At 35.1% G+C, this 19,104-nt stretch overlaps 1 protein-coding gene and 1 long non-coding RNA gene across 3 annotated transcripts in view; one reads left to right on the forward strand and one right to left on the reverse strand.

Annotated features, from left to right (window-relative positions):
* The window catches only part of CPNE8 (copine 8), a 230,009-nt gene that overhangs the window by 76,486 nt on the left and 134,419 nt on the right, over positions 1 to 19,104 (reverse strand). For both annotated transcript variants that reach the window (XM_003988551.6, XM_019834813.2), the window contains exons 11-12: positions 4,382 to 4,457; positions 1,224 to 1,277 (exon numbers count right to left, since the gene is read on the reverse strand). In XM_003988551.6, the coding sequence (XP_003988600.1) occupies positions 1,224 to 1,277; positions 4,382 to 4,457 (130 nt within the window). The remainder of the gene's footprint in view (positions 1 to 1,223; positions 1,278 to 4,381; positions 4,458 to 19,104) is intronic.
* LOC109501527 lies at positions 288 to 16,236 on the forward strand. The gene is made up of 4 exons (XR_002743843.2): positions 288 to 712; positions 841 to 946; positions 9,807 to 9,907; positions 15,677 to 16,236. It is a non-coding gene; the product is annotated as an uncharacterized LOC109501527 (long non-coding RNA).

Below are 19,104 nucleotides of genomic sequence, written 5' to 3' on the forward strand. Positions count from 1 at the left end.
AAAATCAATAATGATATTATTCTTTATTAAAATCCATTAGGACTGACTGCTCTTATATTTAAAATTTAGCAGAAGGAAAAGGGTCAAAAAAATTAACTAACTCCTTCCCATGAGCAGTTTAGTTCCTTTGAAGGATAGCATGAAAATTATTTACAATGACACGGTGTTACTTCCCATTTTAGATAAAATGGGAAAGATTAAAGGAGTTGAAACATAGTTAAAACTAAAAAGTCAGAATCAGTGAGTTAAACCTTATGAGAGGAAAGGTGTGCTTTTGTCATGTTCCTGTAATGGGGCTAATATTTTAAGTGTCTTGCAGTATACATCTTTAAAAGGAAACTTGAAGAGAACTTAGATTTTGCTTCTCCTAAGAAAACTTAATCCGATGATAAAATCTTCAGTATATTATAATAGAAATATCACAGACATGAAAAGTACAGCAGAGGTAATATAGTCAATAACACTGTAATAAGGTTGTATGGTGAAATCCAGTGACTGCACTTATTGTGGTGAGCATGGAATTATGGTCAGAATTGTTGCATCAATCACTTGGAATGATAACATTGTGTGTTAATAATACTCCAACGGGGGGAAAAAAGGCACACTTGAATTCTCCAAAAAGAAGGAATAGGATGATTTCAACATTTTTTCACAATCTTAAGATACTTTCATTGACACCTTCCTGTCCCAGTTTAGACCTGCATTCTACAAGGTGCAAATCTTAACACACTATAAGCAAGTACTTTCATGTGCCATGAGTCTTAATAGTTAAGTGTAGCCTGTAAAGACTATAGTCATTCTTACTAACAAACCTTTTCACACCTACTTGATTCTCTCTAGTGTGATTCCACTCAATGAAGATCTCATAACAAAACTTCAGCTTCCCACAGAGGCCACAGAATCCTGAGGACAACCTGCAGGAAGCTGGGTCACTACTTTTTATAAGGTATTCTCCATTACAACCATTCCCACGGCAAGTTCATTTTTCTATTATACACCTTCATATTAAAATCCTAGGTTAAATTGAAAAAAACACAAACAAAAAACAAAAACTCCCATTCCCGAGGGTATAAGAATCCATAATACATTACCAAGACAGGCCCTGTCTGGGTTTTGGGAAATTTCAAGAGTTTAGTCTTTAGTACTATTCAATGTAAATATTACACTTTTTTTGTTAATTCATTTATTTGGCTCTTTAGTGAAGAACATAAAATTTGACTTACTGTTCCCGAATTAGTATATTTTTTCTTTTTTCCTTTCTTTTTGGGATTCACCACCTTGAAAGCAGATAATTACAATGTGTTAGGATTTATACATAACATACATAGGATTTATACAAAATATATATAAAATGTGTAGTTCAAACTGCTGTCTTCACTGCTGATGCATTTATTCATTTACAAATGCCTTTACTATGATTCCTGTACAGTCCTTAGGCCAAAATTTCTCTAGAAAATTTACTCATGACTGTTTTCTTTAAAAAAATTTCTTTTTCAGTAATATTCTTCTCAATCACTTTATGCATTGGTTACCCTTATCCATCTGTATCTTCTTGATGCAAGAGAGACCTTTAACATCCTAGGTCCTAAATAATAATAATTATGTATAGCAAAGAAGAGTATATTCAGGAGACTTAAATTAGTTATTAGGTACAGAACACTAACATAGCAAATCACCTGGCTATGTGCATATATGAGGGCTCTGTTACTCTTTTGCTGTCAGTGGCAGTAATTTCCACCAGACATCCAGGCTCTGTGATGATTGGTAAAGGTCTGGTTGTGGACCTAAGATTTAATTTTTGACCATTTGTTCCATGAGGAAAATATTCTTGAACTCCTATATTATATAAGACACCAAAGAACATAGGGAATATGAAGATGAGTAAAATCTGTTGATCTAATAGGATAAAAGAACACGTAAGTGCTTTAAGAGAAGATCCTTCAGCACATCCCAATCCAAAATACACAGGAAACATTTGACAGGTAAAGAAAGTTAAAAGAATTTATGAATAAGTAGTATTTGAACTAAACTTTATCAATTTAAACTAAGGCTACAATAAAAAAGGAAAGACACAACATTTGAGAAAGAGGAAAAAGCAATCGGCCCAGGTTGGCTGGAGCAGAGTGCAAATACATGTTATTGAAATGAACCTGAAGGCCTGCAGGTACATGAAGGCTGCAGGAGACACTCCTGTCTGCATGCATGGAGATCCTGAAAGCTCTTTGCAAGCTTAGAGATCCCAAAAGGGCTCTATACATTGCTCCAGCCCCTTCACAGCTGCAGTCCACCAACAGTCCTATGGGTCCAGGGTCCCAGTAAGAAACAATCCTGTCTGCAATTGTCCAGACCTTGAAAGGGCCCAATACTTAGTTTCAGCTCCTTCCAGCTATAGTTTGTGAGCAGTATTGCTGACACAAGGACCCACCAGGGGACACTCACATGTCTGTACCTCAGGAGATCATGAAATATCCTTATATTTATTAGGCCTCAGCCCCTCTGATCTTGATGAGGAAGCCCACCCAGGGACCTGGTGGGAGACATGCCCATCTTGTACCTCTAAAGCCAGGTCTACAGACCAAAGTCTCAGCTATGGTACCTGAAACAGCTTCTTAGGCATGGTCCACAGCCAGTTCTGCTTAGACACCCATCAGGTGATCAGACACGAGTTCTCAAAAAGTGCTGGCCGGAGCCACACACATCCTCACACTTAGTAATAGGCCAACTGACTGAGGACCCTACTGTATACCCTGAAGAGGAACACTGGTTCAGTGCCAGCCTACTGAATAAAGTACTAGAGCCAGTCTCATCCACTCAGGGATGAGATAGAATCCATGCCCATTCAAGACTCTGATCAAAGCACCCCAAACCATAGATACTAGTGCAGACCTAACAGCTTCAAAAGCGGCTCCAACCCAGCATGACTGCAGTTCTGGAGGTAATCCCATCAGCTCAGGAACTGACAAGAGGTCTTTATCTGCCAAAACCAGTCTGGAAAGCTGTAGGGGGGTTTTAAAAGCTTGGGTTTTGCTGGAGATATAGAAGCCCGAGGATAGGTGGAGAAAACAGGGATCGGTAAGTACCACCTGTCTTCTATTATTTTCATTGCCTATATGGAGCCTTAATATTCCGTCACTGGAAGACGCAGATAGAAAAATTGATGCTTACCCCATCTTTGCTCTTGCCTGGGAAGTTTGCTCTATAATATCTCATACTCTACTAAGTAAAATACTATACAGTATATAGCACTTAACAAAATACACCAGGGGTGCCTGAGTGGCTCAGTTGGTTAAGCATCCAACTTCGGTTCAGGTTATGATTTCACGGTTCGTGAGTTCAAGCCCCACATTGGGCTCTTTGCTGACAGCTCAGAGCCTGGAGCCTGCTTCAGATTATGTGTTTCCCTCTCTCTCTGCTCCTTCCCCACTTATGTTCTGTCTCTCTCTCTTAAAAATAAACATTAAAAAATGTTTTTAAATAAAAAACCATATTTCATGTGTTAGTCTCCCTTACACACTGAAATTTTTAATCAACTCTGTATCTCTGAAATTTTTAACCATCTTAACAGAGAATGTGGAATATAAAAGCCATGCGATAAACATTTTTACAAGTGAATGAATGAATAAGTGAATGAATAAAATGCTACTGCCATAGAAGAAGGAAAGTGCTCCACTCCTAACTTAAAAGAGGGTACAATTTTAGTGTCAATCTGGCAGGGAGAGTTACGATTATTGACTAATACTAAAATATTCTCCTTTCCTATTGATGTTTGTTAAATAAAAAAAATTATAGAGAATGTACAGGTAGCTTAGCTCAGGTATTAACAGTGCCAAAACACACCATGTGCTCAAAACAGCTCCGGTAGCTAACTGGCAAGATAGGTTTAAGGCAGAAACAACTACTGTGCTTGCCTTAATAACCTGGATTTCTTTCATGACTGAATCAAGCTTTGTCATTCCTTTCAGTCTTCAACTAAACAACAGGGAAGTCGCTCAATGTTATAACACCATGTTGACATAATGAAAACGCCTATTTTTCTCTTTTTATTAAAAAAGGTTTGGGGGAGGAGGTTGGTAGGAAGGCAAAACACAAAGGGTGAGGCTTATGAAAAAATGAACTTGCATTCATATTGAAGTTTTAAAAATAATAAAAAGCTTCATTGGCAAGAATGTTTAAATTTCTCAAAACAGAGTTAAAAGATCATGGAACTTTAAGAGAAATAATATCATTCAGTCTCCAAAACAAGTCTGTTTAATAAGCTTAAAGATTCTTACGTATATTGGTACTTACTTAACCTTTGCCAATTATCCTTTACAAAATCTGTACTTTCAGAGCATAAATTTACTTATTCCAGAGGAAAATAATAGAATAGAATTCCCCTTACCTCATATACATTGAATTGTGATTGTCCTCTAGAAAGTTCCCTATAGCTTGTTGTAAATTCTCCAATGAAATCATGACTAAAATTAAGGGCAAAATATATAGTATTAGCTTTCATACATTTGCCAATTATACCTTAAAGCTTTTCGCAAACGTACAGTCTAATCATGAAAAAATTACTATGAGCATAATTTAATAACATATTTTAAAAGAGAATCCATACATAACTTCATTGTTCTTTAACCCTGAACTATGTACACTCAAAAGTTACATTTTGTTAGTATTCAAATAATATTCAAGTTATCCCAATTTGATTAATATTTATAAAATATTAATTTGAACATTAAGATTTCAAATGGTACTTGTTTTAATAACTCATATCTCAAAGACATTTCATCATCTATACTACCAAAACGATTAATAATTTATTCAAAAAGGATTAAAGCTTAAGACACTCAAAACTTATTATTATTTACATCAATAATCACAAATACAATATACAAAACTCCTAAAACTTAATGACCAGGATGTAATAGGACATTATTTTTCAAGGGTATCCCATGTTAACATGGATAATAGTCACCAAATTTCATTTTCAATAATAATGGTTTAAAAGTATACTGTTAATATCAACATGGTTATTCTGAGTTTTTTCATCTTGAAACAATCATCATTGCCTTCTCAGAAAGCAGGCCTTCTACAGGTGTCTTCTCAGTTTAGCTGGGGAAGGATAGGAATTGACTAAGCATACGTGTTAGTTCTCACCATAAAATCTTTGTCAATGTGACTACTGAAGTTTACCTAGCAACATAAAAAACATGTTATGCATTCGGTAGTTTAGAGGGGACTTGTATTCTGCTACCCCATGTAATCTGAACACATACTGCTAAGAAACGCTGGTTTTCAGTGCAGTGGTGAAATGTAATGCGACAGAGGAAGAAGATAAAGATTACGGGAACTAAAGTGGTAACACAAACCATAAGGGATGTCACCGTTATGTATATCATAGAATTTAAGCTTGGCCCATTCACTTTGCAAATGCAAGGTGTTCATTATTACTATATATATATATATATATATATATATCCCAAAACCCAAGGTAGGTTTAATGCTTAGTTGTGAATCACTAAAATCCATCAAACCTCCATAGACCTGATGACCAGTGACAACCAACAAATAAGTTGTTATCTAGCCAACCAAATTACTGATTTCTAAAGATGGCATTTGGAAGAGAAAACTAGCTGCCATTAATTTCAGTAGAGTTTTTGTAATAGGAATTGTTTTATAACATTATTTAAAATACAGCTCATTTAGATTCCAGCCTCTCAGTTCTCCCTTATGTCAAAGATCTTACACATACATGATATTATTCGAAATGGGACATCCCTCTTTATAGATGTACTACGCTGACCCCTTCTAGATTTGACTTTTAGAAGCATATCTACACACATGAAAATGTGAAAGGAAAGAGGGTTGGAAACAGTGGTAAGTATATTTGTATGTATGAACCCAGTCTCCTAGGAATCACTCATTGAAGTTACACAGGGAAAATTATAAAATAGTACTTTAGTGCTACATATTTCTAATAAGTGGAATAATTTTCTTTGACCTTCAGAGGTGGAAGCTCATAACCTTGGTATCTTTCACTGAGACCTTAAAAACTGAGTTATGGAGATTCTGTTTAGAATCTATCCTCCTCCATTGCTGTGCGTGCTTCAAATATCTTAAGAGTCACGGAGATCGAGGCACCTGGGTGGCTCAGTCGGTTAAGCATCCGACTTCAGCTCAGGTCATGATCTCACGGTTTGTGGGTTCGAACCCCGCATTGGGGTCTGTGCTGATAGTGCAGAGCCTGGAGCCTGCTTCAGATTCTGTGTGTGTCTCTCTCTCTGCCCCTCCCCCGCTCATGCTCAGTTTCTCTCTCTCTCAAAAAGTAAATAAACATTAAAAAAAAAAAAAAAAAGAGTTCCAGAGATAAAACATTCTATTAGAGCACTTCAAGCACAATGCTTTGGTATTGGTAACTGTGGCCAAGCCTTATATAACAGAACTTACCACACTAGTGGTGGGAACTTAACATAGAGGGCTTAAAATAAACTCTGGATCACTTAAGCCCATATGGTAGTTTTCTGACTATGGTAATCCTCATCTGGTTAACTGTTTAAATTCAATATGCAGCTATTACTATTAACACTAAACTCCCACCACTCAACACTAATCGAAAACTTGGTAGAGAGAAGCAATATTTACTGATCTCAAGTAAATACAATTAATCAAGTCTCAAGAACATGTAATACCCATTTGGATAAAGTCCAGCAGAATGGCAAATCTGGACCTAATTGCAATGGTCAAGTTTATCATACGGCACACATTGATGCGCTCCTGTTGAAGTCATTATGGAGCTCTCTAAGAAGCATTTCTCTGATATTTGGTTCTGTTTTGTTTTGGTAAATTTGTTACTCTCTACAGAATTGAATGATGAACAATGGGACTCAATGCTATGAATCTGCACTTTTGTGCTTCCATTTGTGTTTCCTAATCTGAAAGCACCCTGTTTATTAATAAATGGAGATTTTTCCCCTCTGCATTAGTTGTTAGAGGGTTTACACCCAGATGTATGGCCATTTCTTGCAGGATATGTATGCATGATGTGCTGTCCTATGCAGGCTTTTCAAATTTCTTACCCTAATTTCCCCCTTTGCTTCAATTTCCTCGCCCAGTTTATAGTTCACCATATGTTACTACATGCATTTCTGTAAATTACCTTGGATCCTTTTCAGAGTAAGACAGGACACAAATAAATGGAAGAATGAATAAAATATTTGCTCCTCCCATTCTGAATCTTGTTCAAGATTATCATTTTGAATAAAACACTGAATGTGCATGTCATATAAATACAATGCTATGATGTGTTGTAGAGGAGAAAATGTATTAAGTGAGTCACAAATTGCAGTTCAACCTCCAAGACAACATTTCTGTGAGATAAAGAAAACACATTATTGTATCTATTCAGAGCCAGAGAAATGGATGACCAAGAAGTGAGGATTTGTTGAAAGGTTATCAACATAAAGCATAAAAGCAGGTAGCAGTAAACTTGCCAACCCTAGATATAAGGTGCTTTGTCTCCAGAATACATCCTAAGAATTTGGGTGGATAAGTGGACTCATTCCCAGGTCAATTTCATCATAGATCTCTTGAATACACGGACATTTTTAGTTTCCTTTGTAACTTGTCTTACTTAAAAAATTATTTAGTACGCCATAGATAAATACTCTGAAGAAAGTATTAAATGTAATTTTCACTGATTTGTAATTATCTTTTCCCCTATCATCAACTATTCCAGATTTTACTGAGATAAAAAAATTTAATTTGCTTTAACATTTTTATCTGCTCATGATTTTCAATACTGTAATATTGAAACAATTATCACTATACAATAAATCACAACCAACAATTTCCTTGTGATTTAATAATACTGCTTTGCTATTTCCTGTTAATTTAATTGCATCTAAAATAATTATTCTATGTTATGTCTTTGCATTTACAAAATAAAGTCTACCTCAGGGCTGCTTATCTGATTTGTCTGTTTACCTCTCTAATTTGTTCTCCCTACTTTTTATAAGGGAGGAAATAAAGAGATTGTTAAAGCAAATTGATTATGACTATATAGTTAGTAGTCTGCCTCTAAAATCCTTGTTTGAGCAAAGTGATTAAATTGTTAAATAAAATCTGTATATTACAATTATTTCTGTGCTCCCTTAAGAGTGGAAAAATGGCGATTGTGTCTACTGACATTTACATTTGAAACCTGTAGGACAGTCCCTACCTAACAAATGTGTCTTTCCCACCACCACCCCCCCTCCCATTTTTGGCACCTTCTTTCCCAGCTTCACCTATACTATGGAGGCTAGCTATTACGTCCTCCAAGAAGCCTTTCCTGCTTCATGCCATTCCCTCTTTGCTTTTAAAGAAGCCAGTATCTCTCTACCGTCACAAACCTGTATTGTATTGTACCTGCTCTTTACATAGCTCCCCTCTCAGTCTCCGTACTTGAAGGTGAGAAAGGTGATAAACTCATCTTCATGTTTTCAGCATCTACCTCATTGCCTGGTAAATGGGCACTGTTGAAAGTTGGAACTAGATTCAGGTTAATATCACAGTCATGCTGTGATCTTACCTTGCAGGTCACATGAACAGATTTGCCTCAGACTATATTCAGTCTAAAAGACTGGCACAAGTGCCAATCACAGTAACCACCATCACTCACCTCCTTAAAACAACTCTGAGAGTAATGAGAACAACTGTTCTTTTCCCCAGAAGTGCACCCACACAATCCCACCAGAGGCAGAGAAAAGAGAAGCAGGCAATATTGCCTTCTGTGGGCATTTCTGGTGATCTTCCTGAAGGCCACCCTGCCTTGGGACAGATAACTGTTACTTTCTTGACTGTCAATAAACTACTTTTGCACATAGTGTATACAAATGGCGTGTATGTACTGAATCCATCTCAGCCCTTTCTCTACCGCCATGTGGTCTGGAGTGAGTCAACTTCGGGGTCCTTAAGTCTTCACCGAAAAATGGGAGGCAAGGCCTACTTACGGTTTTGAAAACAGACTCAGAAAATTCATTTGATTCTTTTTTTTCTGTGAAAAGTGTTTAACTCCTCAAAAAAGACACTACTAAGATACCTTTTTCCAATTATTAAGAATATGATTCCAGACACACATATATATAATTGTAAGAAAGCTTTCATCAAAATAACTTGTGAGGACGTAATAGGCTTATGAACTGATATATGCTGCGTTATATTCTGGAGTTACACACACCTGTGGCTTGTACTATTCCAATGCGACTCCTTTCCTCTGGAGTACATACACTACAGTGTGCCGTGTGCCAGGTGTGCGCTGAAGGACCTCTCACATATGGATTTGTAAACAAATTGTGTGTTAAAGACAATTGCTCTAGGATGTTGAAAAGATTCCAGCTCAAAAATGGGCATGAGCTTTCCCATGGAAACAACAGCCCCGGATGCTACCGTCTCCTCCATTGGTATTTAAACATACTGCCTTCCCATCTTCCTCTATCTTGTCTAATATGGTCCAGTCCTAGCAAGCATAACAACATTTTTAAAAATAGCTAGAGATTAAGCAGTCACAGAAGTGAGAGACACATTTAATTGAAGTGTAGTCATGGTGACCCTAATTAAACTCATAGGTTGCAGACATTCTTACTGGTTAAACCTGTATTTGTAGGAGAGAAGCAGTGTTTTTCTAGATGTGACTGAAACCAAACCACTAACTCCATGATCACAAGTAAACTATGCCCTCAGATTTGTGATTTCTCACAATCAACACTAAAAGTCATCTTTATGAGTCCAATATTGTTATCAGCTGTCCCTGATTTTGCTAATTTTCTTTGCTTTTCTTCTAGTCAAACCCTTCAAATTTGACAAGACTTTTCAGCATCTAAGAATGTTTTGGTTTTCTGGGGCTTCTTAAACAAGAGAATACCAGCCCCTACTGATTCTTAAAGTAAGTGGTTCTATGTGAAAATTTCAACAAAATCAAATCTTTCTTTTTCCTTGTAACTTCCTCAAACCCTGACAGAGAATTTAGTTTACTTTAAAAAAAATCTAGAAATATAACCTTTAAATATTCCCAGATTATGAACTTGTCTATAAATTTGCAGAATTATTATGATTATTAATTGTGCTAGTAAACAAAGATTATAAACATTCTTACAAAAGTAATTTTTTTTATTTGTAAAGTCCTGGTTTATTCCCTCCATAGATTACAATAATACTTCTGGGCCTTCAAGAGGAAAACAGCGGTGCCTGGGTGGCTCAGTGGGTTGGGCACTGACTTTGGCTGGGGTCCTGATCTTACAGTTTTTGAGTTTGAGGCCCACATCAGGCTCTGTGCTGACAGCTCAGAGCCTGGAGCCTGCTTTGGATTCTGTGTCTCCCTCTCTCTGCCCCTCCCCTGCTCACGCTCTCTCAAAAATAAATGTAAAAAAAAAGTTAAAAAAAAAGAGGAAAACAGATATAATCATCTCAAATATCAAGAATTCAGCAGGAGAACTAGGCTAATTTTATCAGTCTTATCCATACCAGCTCCTTGATACATTTCTAATACAGACAAAAATTTAAAAAGATATAAATAGCATATATATGTATATATGTAATAAATACTATTGTCATTTTAGGTATAAATTCATATAAAATATTACATAGTAATATATGATATTACATCTACATAATTGTACATTTTAATGTATGTATTATATCTATTATTATTTAATATTTCATTTATTAACTTTATTTTCATTTACTTATTACATCTATACAAAGACTTGGGACAAACAACACGTTTTCAGATAAAGATAATATTTTTGATGTGATTTACATTTATATAGAAAAATGATATATGTCATCATAAAGAAAATGCTCTGTATGATGATTTATCACATTTAAGCTCAAACTGTGTGCCTATATATCTACTCCATTTTTTTAAATACAGGGTATAGACATATTTTCTTATATATAATATATTTATATGTAAATATTTTTATAATATATATTTATAAATGTATTATTTAAAGTCCAAGTGTATCTATCAGATATAATGCAAATTTCAACTACACATAAAATCTAACTTTTAAATTTTTTTTTTTCAACGTTTATTTATTTTTGGGACAGAGAGAGACAGAGCATGAACGGGTGAGGGGCAGAAAGAGAGGGAGACACAGAATCAGAAACAGGCTCCAGGCTCTGAGCCATCGGCCCAGAGCCCGACGCGGGGCTCGAACTCACGGACTGCGAGATCGTGACCTGGCTGAAGTCGGACGCTTAACCGACTGCGCCATCCAGGCGCCCCAAACTTTTAAAAAAATAATTACCTTTAATTCTTTTCTATTGCCTCTAATAAGCTTAATGCACCAATATATCATCAGGCAAATAAAAATTTGCCTCATTAAACAAAGTGAATTGTATATGGCCAAAAATTCTTAATATACAATCATTTTTACCCACCAATAATTTCACAAATGCAATTTAATCCATTGAAGGTAGGGTGAAGTTTCTTTAGCTAGCCAGGATCTTTGGATATTTTTTTCTAGGATTATATTAATTAAAAAGTTAACTGAAATAAGGTCGGAAGTTAGATTCTCTAATTTCATCAACTTGTAACTATTTTATGTAATCCATGTCACATACTTTATTCTCTATAATTTCAAAGTGATTGAATTCTAGTTTTTACCTTGAACATTAATCTCTAGAAAGGAAGGTCTGTGTGATACACTAACTTGTTTTTGAAATTTAAACTATCAGCCAGTGAGTGATATTTTTTCAGCTGAATGAGAATAATAATAGTATTGTTATAATAAGCAAAACAACAACAAAATACCAGGGGGGGCCTGAATGGCTCAGTCCATTTAGCAGCCAACTTCAGCTCAGGTCATGACCTTGTGGCTGGTGGGCTGGAGCCTTGTGTCATGCTCTGTGCTGACAGCTCTGAGCCTGGAGCCTACTTCAGATTCTGTGTCTCCCTCTCTCTCTCCCCCTCCCTCTCAAAAATAAACATTAAAAAATTAAAAAAAAAAAAAGATCACCCCACTTTGGTGAAATTTCACATTTAGAGGTGACTGACTTAGATCTTATTTGACAGCTCAGAACTTTTGGATTTGCAAGAATTTCACCACTGGAGATTGTGTGCTATTTTTATATTAATACAAAAGTAATAATCAGTTATTGTCATTCAAGATTTATAATACTTTCTTTGAATTCCTACATTATTACCCATTATATTTCTTGAAGTGAAAATTATTTTTTCTTATACTATTTATGGAGAAACAAAGGTTTTAAGCATTTTGAGAGACTTTAACAATTTTATGTGTTTTTGAGGCATGTTACTTTTTAATGGTTTTAACAGTGTGAATATCTTCAAAGTATTAAAATATGGAAATAGAATAACCCACATCATAAAAGTTTTTCCATGTGTGTTAGAAGCTTGAATAAATTAATACATTTTTGAACCAAATGAGGCTCCAGGAGACTCTGAAGCAAAATTTCAGAATCACTGAATTCCCAAGAGATACAAATCTAAAACATTAATCAAAGAATTAAAAGTACCCAGTGAATCGGTGTTTGGGTTGCTTAGATAGGATAATACTTATGTGTAAAAGTTCTTCCTTTTAAATAATAAGCTTAATTAAAAACTTGTCCTTAAAATATAGTATAATATTTGGGAATTTTCTAGTGGAAATGAAAGAAATATCTATGCAACCCAATAAAAATAATGTCTGCCTGTAAGTTCTCCCTTTGGGATTTACTGATTTTGTGTAAGTCATTAAGCTTTCTAGTAAAAATTTTTCACCCCTCAAAAGCATAAAATACATTTTCCTATTCACTTCAAAAAAAAAAAAAGTGAGTTGATTAACTTCAGTTGTTCTGAACAGAATAACAGAAGTTTGTTTTGGGTTCTTGGAAGAAAAATATTGTATTAGAATATGGCCATAAAAGCAGCCCTAATATCAATATATGTTAAAATTAAATTTACAGGTTAAAATACAAGTTTATAATACATATATTTCATTGGCTTGTTCATTTAGACTATTCTATAATATATGCAAATGTATTAGCATGTGATCTAAAGTAGAGTTTTTCCACATATTAACTATCCTATTCTACACTTTGAGGAAAAATAACACTAAAGAACTATTTAGATAGCAATGACTTCAGATGGGCACTATGAATGTGTGAAGATTTAAATGTAAGGATAGTTTTCTATAAATCTAAAAAAAATTCCAATTGTGAATTCATTTTAAACATAAACGGAAAATGGCACATTAGAAAATTCTTCTCATTTGTATGTTTATTTTGTTCTATCTATGTACAAAATCACCAATTGTGGCCAAAAATATGTTTATAAGCTTTTATCTCTATTGTGGTGTATAATCATAGAATAGTGCTAGTAAACCAAACAACTGAAGTGCCATAATCTATGAATATTCATGTACTTTCATACATTTTTATGTATATATCAATCTGGAAATTTAAAAAAATTTGTTTCTGGAAAAGGTTGCCAATAATTCTGCAACACCCCTTAGCAAAGTATACACAACTGAAATGAATACATGCCACTTGTATTATAACTATATGTATTTAATCAACCTTAAAAATCTAAAACTGCAAATTTTGACAGCCTTACATACATTATATAATAAATACTAATCATAAGAGAAATTGTGATACCAAAAAAATACCTAGCTGTTTTTAAGGACCTTTTATTTCCTAGTCAAAAGATTGTTACTGAGTACTTCCTTTAACTGAACCTCAATGTCAAACAATTACACTTAATCTGTTTAAATATACACAAAGACGTTGCTACAAAAGGCCATATTTCATTCTTTCTCATTGCCAAGTAGTATTCCATTGTGTATATAAACCAAAATTTCTTTATCCATTCGTCAGTTGATGGACATTTAGGCTCTTTCCATAATGTGGCTATTGTTGAAAGTGCTGCTATGAACATTGGGGTACAAGTGCCCCTATGCATCAGCACTCCTGTACCCCTTGGGTAAATTCCTAGCAGTGCTATTGCTGGGTCATAGGAAAGATCTATTTTTAATTTTTTGAAGAACTTCTATACTGTTTTGCAGAGCAGCTGCACCAGTTTGCATTCCCACCAACAGTGCAAGTGGGTTCCCGTTTCTCCACATCCTCGCCAGCATCTATAGTCTCCTGATTTTGGCCACTCTGACGGGCGTGAAGTGATATCTGAGTGTGGTTTTGATTTGTATTTCCCTGATGAGGAGCGATGTTGAGCATCTTTTCATGTGCCTGTTGGCCATCTGGATGTCTTCTTTAGAGAATTCATGTTTTCTACCCATTCTTCACTGGATTATCTGTTTTTCGGGTGTGGAGTTTGGTGAGTTCTTTATAGATTTTGGATACTGGCCCTTTATCCAATATGTCATTTGCAAATATCTTTTCCCATTCTGTTGGTTGTTTCCTTTGCAGTGCAGAAGTTTTTATCTTCATGAGGTCCCAACAGTTCATTTTTCCTTTTAATTCCCTTGCCTTTGGAGATGTCTCAAGTAAGAAATTGCTGTGGGTGAGGTCAGAGAGGTTTTTTTCCTGCTTTCTCCTCTAGGGTTTTGATGGTTTCTTGTCTCATATTCAGGTCCTTTATCCATTTTGAGTTTATTTTTGTGAATGGCATAAGAAAGTGATATGGCCTTTTGTAGTAACATGGATGGAACTGGAGAGCGTTATGCTAAATGAAATAAGTCATACAGAGAAAGACAGATACCATATGTTTTCACTCTTATGTGGATCCTGAGAAACTTAACAGAAGACAATGGGGGAGGGGAAGGGAAAAAAAAAAGATTAGAGAGGGAGGGAGCCAAAACATAAGAGACTCTTAAAAGCTGAGAACAAACTGAGGGTTGATGGGGGGTGGGAGGAAGGGGAGGGTGGGTGATGGGTATTGAGGAGGGCACCTGTTGGGATGAGCACTGAGTGTTGTATGGAAACCAATTTGACAATAAATTTCATATTAAAAAAAAACATATATATAGAACAGATTAGAAAAATCCAAAAGAATGGTGTCAAATTCAGTGCAATACCAAAAATGCAACTTTAATATTAAAATGTTGCTGATTTTTAGTAACAACTGTGAATGTAAACTGTACTATCTGGTTTAAACTACAATGCAAAATTATTCCAAATATTATGAAATGTACACACAAAGGAAAGTTGTGTCTTCTATTTCTAATGAAGTGGTTAGTTGAGACAACTATTTAGATAATTCAAACGTAATTACCTGTATATTTTAAGTAAAGCTATTTTAAGGCTTTATTTCCCTTTTTCAAGTTGTAGGTACAGACATCAGTTAGAAATTATGAGTACCAGCATTATGTACCCAAACAGGTTGGAACTAAGAATCTCATAGTTGAACATTAGAGCTTAAATATCAAAATCAGAGCAGAAATCCTTGATGGGGTGCAGCCAACCACCCTTTAGGACATAAAATCATTTAGGAAACTGAGCTTCTATCCATACCAGAGAGACATATGTCAATCATTTGGTCAAAATTTTTTACAAAATAAATAAATAACACCAAGCACTGAAACATATACGAATATTACCAAGCCTAAATTGTTATTGGTAGTGGCAGTGTTCTATGTGTCTTAATTTTTCTCCGGATCAGCAACTATAAAATTTTCCTTTCCAAACAGGATTGAAATGCAACATGAATAAATGGCTACAATGTATTTTTGTCTTGTTTTAATTCTCTCAGGTTATGTCTACAATAGTCAACATCAAACGCTAAAGCTAAGAACTTATGTTTCAAAGAAAAGATTCTGGAATTCCGAATACCATGTTCCATTTCTCCTACACTAAGAAGCGAAAGATGATGGGAGATAAAAGCAGTGCTTAGAAAGATAGAGGAATAAGCAGTAGTTTGATTTGCAGCCAATGACTAGTTACTAGTCATGTAAAATGGAAAAACCATTTCCACATTTTCCTTCGTTTTCATGTCTGGAAAAAGAACAATAATAGTATTTTTTATTGGGAATTTTTTGAGAATTGAGAGGAAATGTGTAAAATTGCTTGGCATACCAAATTAAATGTAAAACTTGTATGGTGCATGATCTTAAAATGGGATTCCCAAGCTTTCTGTAGAACAATTTATATAACAAAAGGACTGTACACACCACAGTCTCTCTTATTCATTTTCTCTTTCTGACTAGACAATTTCGATGAAATATTAAAATTGTCACAAAGTAAAGGTATTTGGCAGATGTACATCTATAGTGACCTTGTCACCTGCTAAATTTTAATAAACTTTTTCCAGGACTCAGTTGTCACTAAGCTTAGTTTTATGTGTATTTGGAATACTAGTAGGTGAGTGACAAACGCTGTACAACTATACAACACATGTGGGTAACACAAAATCTCAAATCGTCTTGGTATTTAGAATCGCAGAGAAAATAATGGGTGACCAATGCATATCAGTAAATCCTATTGCATAAATGATCAGCATCATTACTATCAGAATCTTTTCATCACTCACAACTAGAAGTTTCATTTAATTGGAAGACTTTTATGACCAGCTCTGTAGAATTTTCCCTCAAAACTCTCAGTAGGTAAGCACATATACTTCCACTGTGTAAAAGAGATCTTTTAGGTAGATGTTTCTCCAGTTTATACCTTTGATTTATATTCCAGCATCTCTCCCATCCCCTAGTCTCATATTTCTAATAGCCTGATATACATTCTCCCCTGTGATATATAACTTTAAAAAAGAATTGGGGATGAAAAAAAAAGAAATAGAATGAAAAAAGCAATCTTGGGGGGAGAGCAAGCAAAGCCAGGTCTTCAAAATATATGTATCTGTTAGGAAGAGAGAGCTGGGTATTGTAGAAGAGAGCACAACAGAATTAGGTTGATGTGATCTGAATGTTTTTGCTCCTCTGGCATGAGGCCATCATGAGTTCTAATACTGTTTGAATGAGACCATTCTCTAGGTTTACATTTGGGAGTCTCTCATCAAAACTAAGCAAAAGCTTCATCAAAAAAAAAAGCTTATGCACAGTTAAGGAAACAGTCAACAAAACTAAAAGGCAACCTGTGGAATGGAAGAAGATATTTGCAAATGATATATCTGATAAAGGGTTAGAATCCAAAATATATATAGAATTTATAAAACAACACCCCAAAAACAAAAAATCCAATTTAAAAATGGGCAGAAGACATGAATACATATTTCTCCAAAGAAGACACCCAGATGGCGAACATCACTCATCATCAGGGAAATACAAATCAAAACTACAATGAGACATCACCCCACACCTATCAGAATGGCTGAAATCAACAACACAAGAAATGACAGGTGTTGGTGAGGATGTGGAGAAAGGGGTACCCTCTTGCACTGTTGGTGGGAATGCAAACTGGTGCAGCCACTCTGGAAAATAGTATGGGGTTTTCTCAAGAAGTTAAAAACAGAACTATCCTACAATCTAGCAATTGTACTACTAAGTATTTACCCAAAGAATACAAAAATACTAATTCAAAGGGCTACATGCACCCCGATGTTTATAGCAGCATTATCTACAATAGCCAAATTATAGAATCAGCCCAAGTGTCCATCAACTGATGAATGGATAAAGTGGATGTGGTATATAAACACAATGGAATATCACTCAGCCATAGAAAAGAATGAAATCTTGGCCATAGATCGAGCTAGAGAGTTATTATTATGCTAGGCAAAATAAGTCAGTCAGAGAAACACAAATACATATGATTTCACTCATGTGGAATTTCAGAAACAAAACAAATGAGCAAAGGAGAAAAAGGAGAGATAGAGAGGCCAACCAAGAAACAGATATTTAATTATAGAGAACAAACTGATGGTTACCAGAATGGAGGTGGGTGGGAGGATGGTTAAATAGGTGATGGGGATTAAGAAGGGCACTTGTGATGAACACTAAGTATTATACGGAAGTCTTGAATTGCTGTATTGTATACTTGAAATTAATATTACGCTGTATATCAATGTACTGGAATTTGAATAAAAACTTTAAGAAAAAAGCTAATAAAAAAGTTTAAATTCACCAAGTCCAAAATCAGGTTCATCGTAGCTACCTCAATTTCCACAAACTGACAAGTTAGCAACCCCCTATTTCCATCAGTGATGTGCATATTTCATTCTCAACTACATTCAGAATATGAGATCTGTGTTTTACTTCAGTCTTCAACTGTAACCATCCAGCAGCTACAAACTTACATACTCCATTTCCTTAACACTGGCTCTAGTATCTAGCTTCACTTTGTATAAAGAACTGAAAAGCTCACAAACCATGCAATCTGAAGCAAAAAACTTAACCTCAATTCACTTATCAGCAAAACTAGGAAGATAATCAATAATACCTATTGGATTCTTATAAGGATCAAATGAGAAAGTGGTGAAAAACACTTTTGTAAACTGCAAAGCTCTATGCATATTCAAAATGTAATTTAGTTGTTTTTCACGGCAAGGGTTTTATGATTTTTTATTGCCTTTACTGCCAACCTAATATAAGTTTCATTACTATCCCAATAACCTCCTTAACCTCTAAACTAGTTTTTATACTTCTGTGTCTCCCTGATTCCAAATCATTCTGCAAAAATTTTCCCATATCTCTCATAGTGCTAGAATGTCCTTGGTTCATTATTCAGTAACAAAATCTCTTAATGACTCCAACGTTCCAATGGAATTCAGAAAATACTCTCCAGTCTATCAGAAGCCTTCCATGATATGGTCCTGACCTACCTTTGTATATGTACCTGTATTTCCCATTAATTCCCTCTAATACATTATAACATACTCACAATCACAGGCCCAAAACAAAATCCTTTACTTAATGGGTTCACAAAATCCCTTCTTTTAAAATCCCTACTCTCCTTTCAGATAAATCACCTATCATACTTCGTCATGAGCACATCTTGGCACTTCTGCTCAGATATGAACTTGTCTTTCTCTAAAATTTAACAACACATTATACCTTTCTCAAGGAACACGCCCTGCATAGTATTTTGCTCCTAGAATGGTACTGTACATTCTGCAAGACCATATGGGCTGTGTGTGAATCATTTTTTAATTAGCCTGTAGTAACTAGGATAGCAATCTGCACTTTATAGATGCTCAAGAAAGCATTCGTCCCATTTAATTGTGTTGATATTCAG

The sequence above is a fragment of the Felis catus genome, chromosome B4, assembly GCF_018350175.1.
Source record: "Felis catus isolate Fca126 chromosome B4, F.catus_Fca126_mat1.0, whole genome shotgun sequence".
Classification (NCBI taxonomy): Eukaryota; Metazoa; Chordata; class Mammalia; order Carnivora; family Felidae; genus Felis; species Felis catus.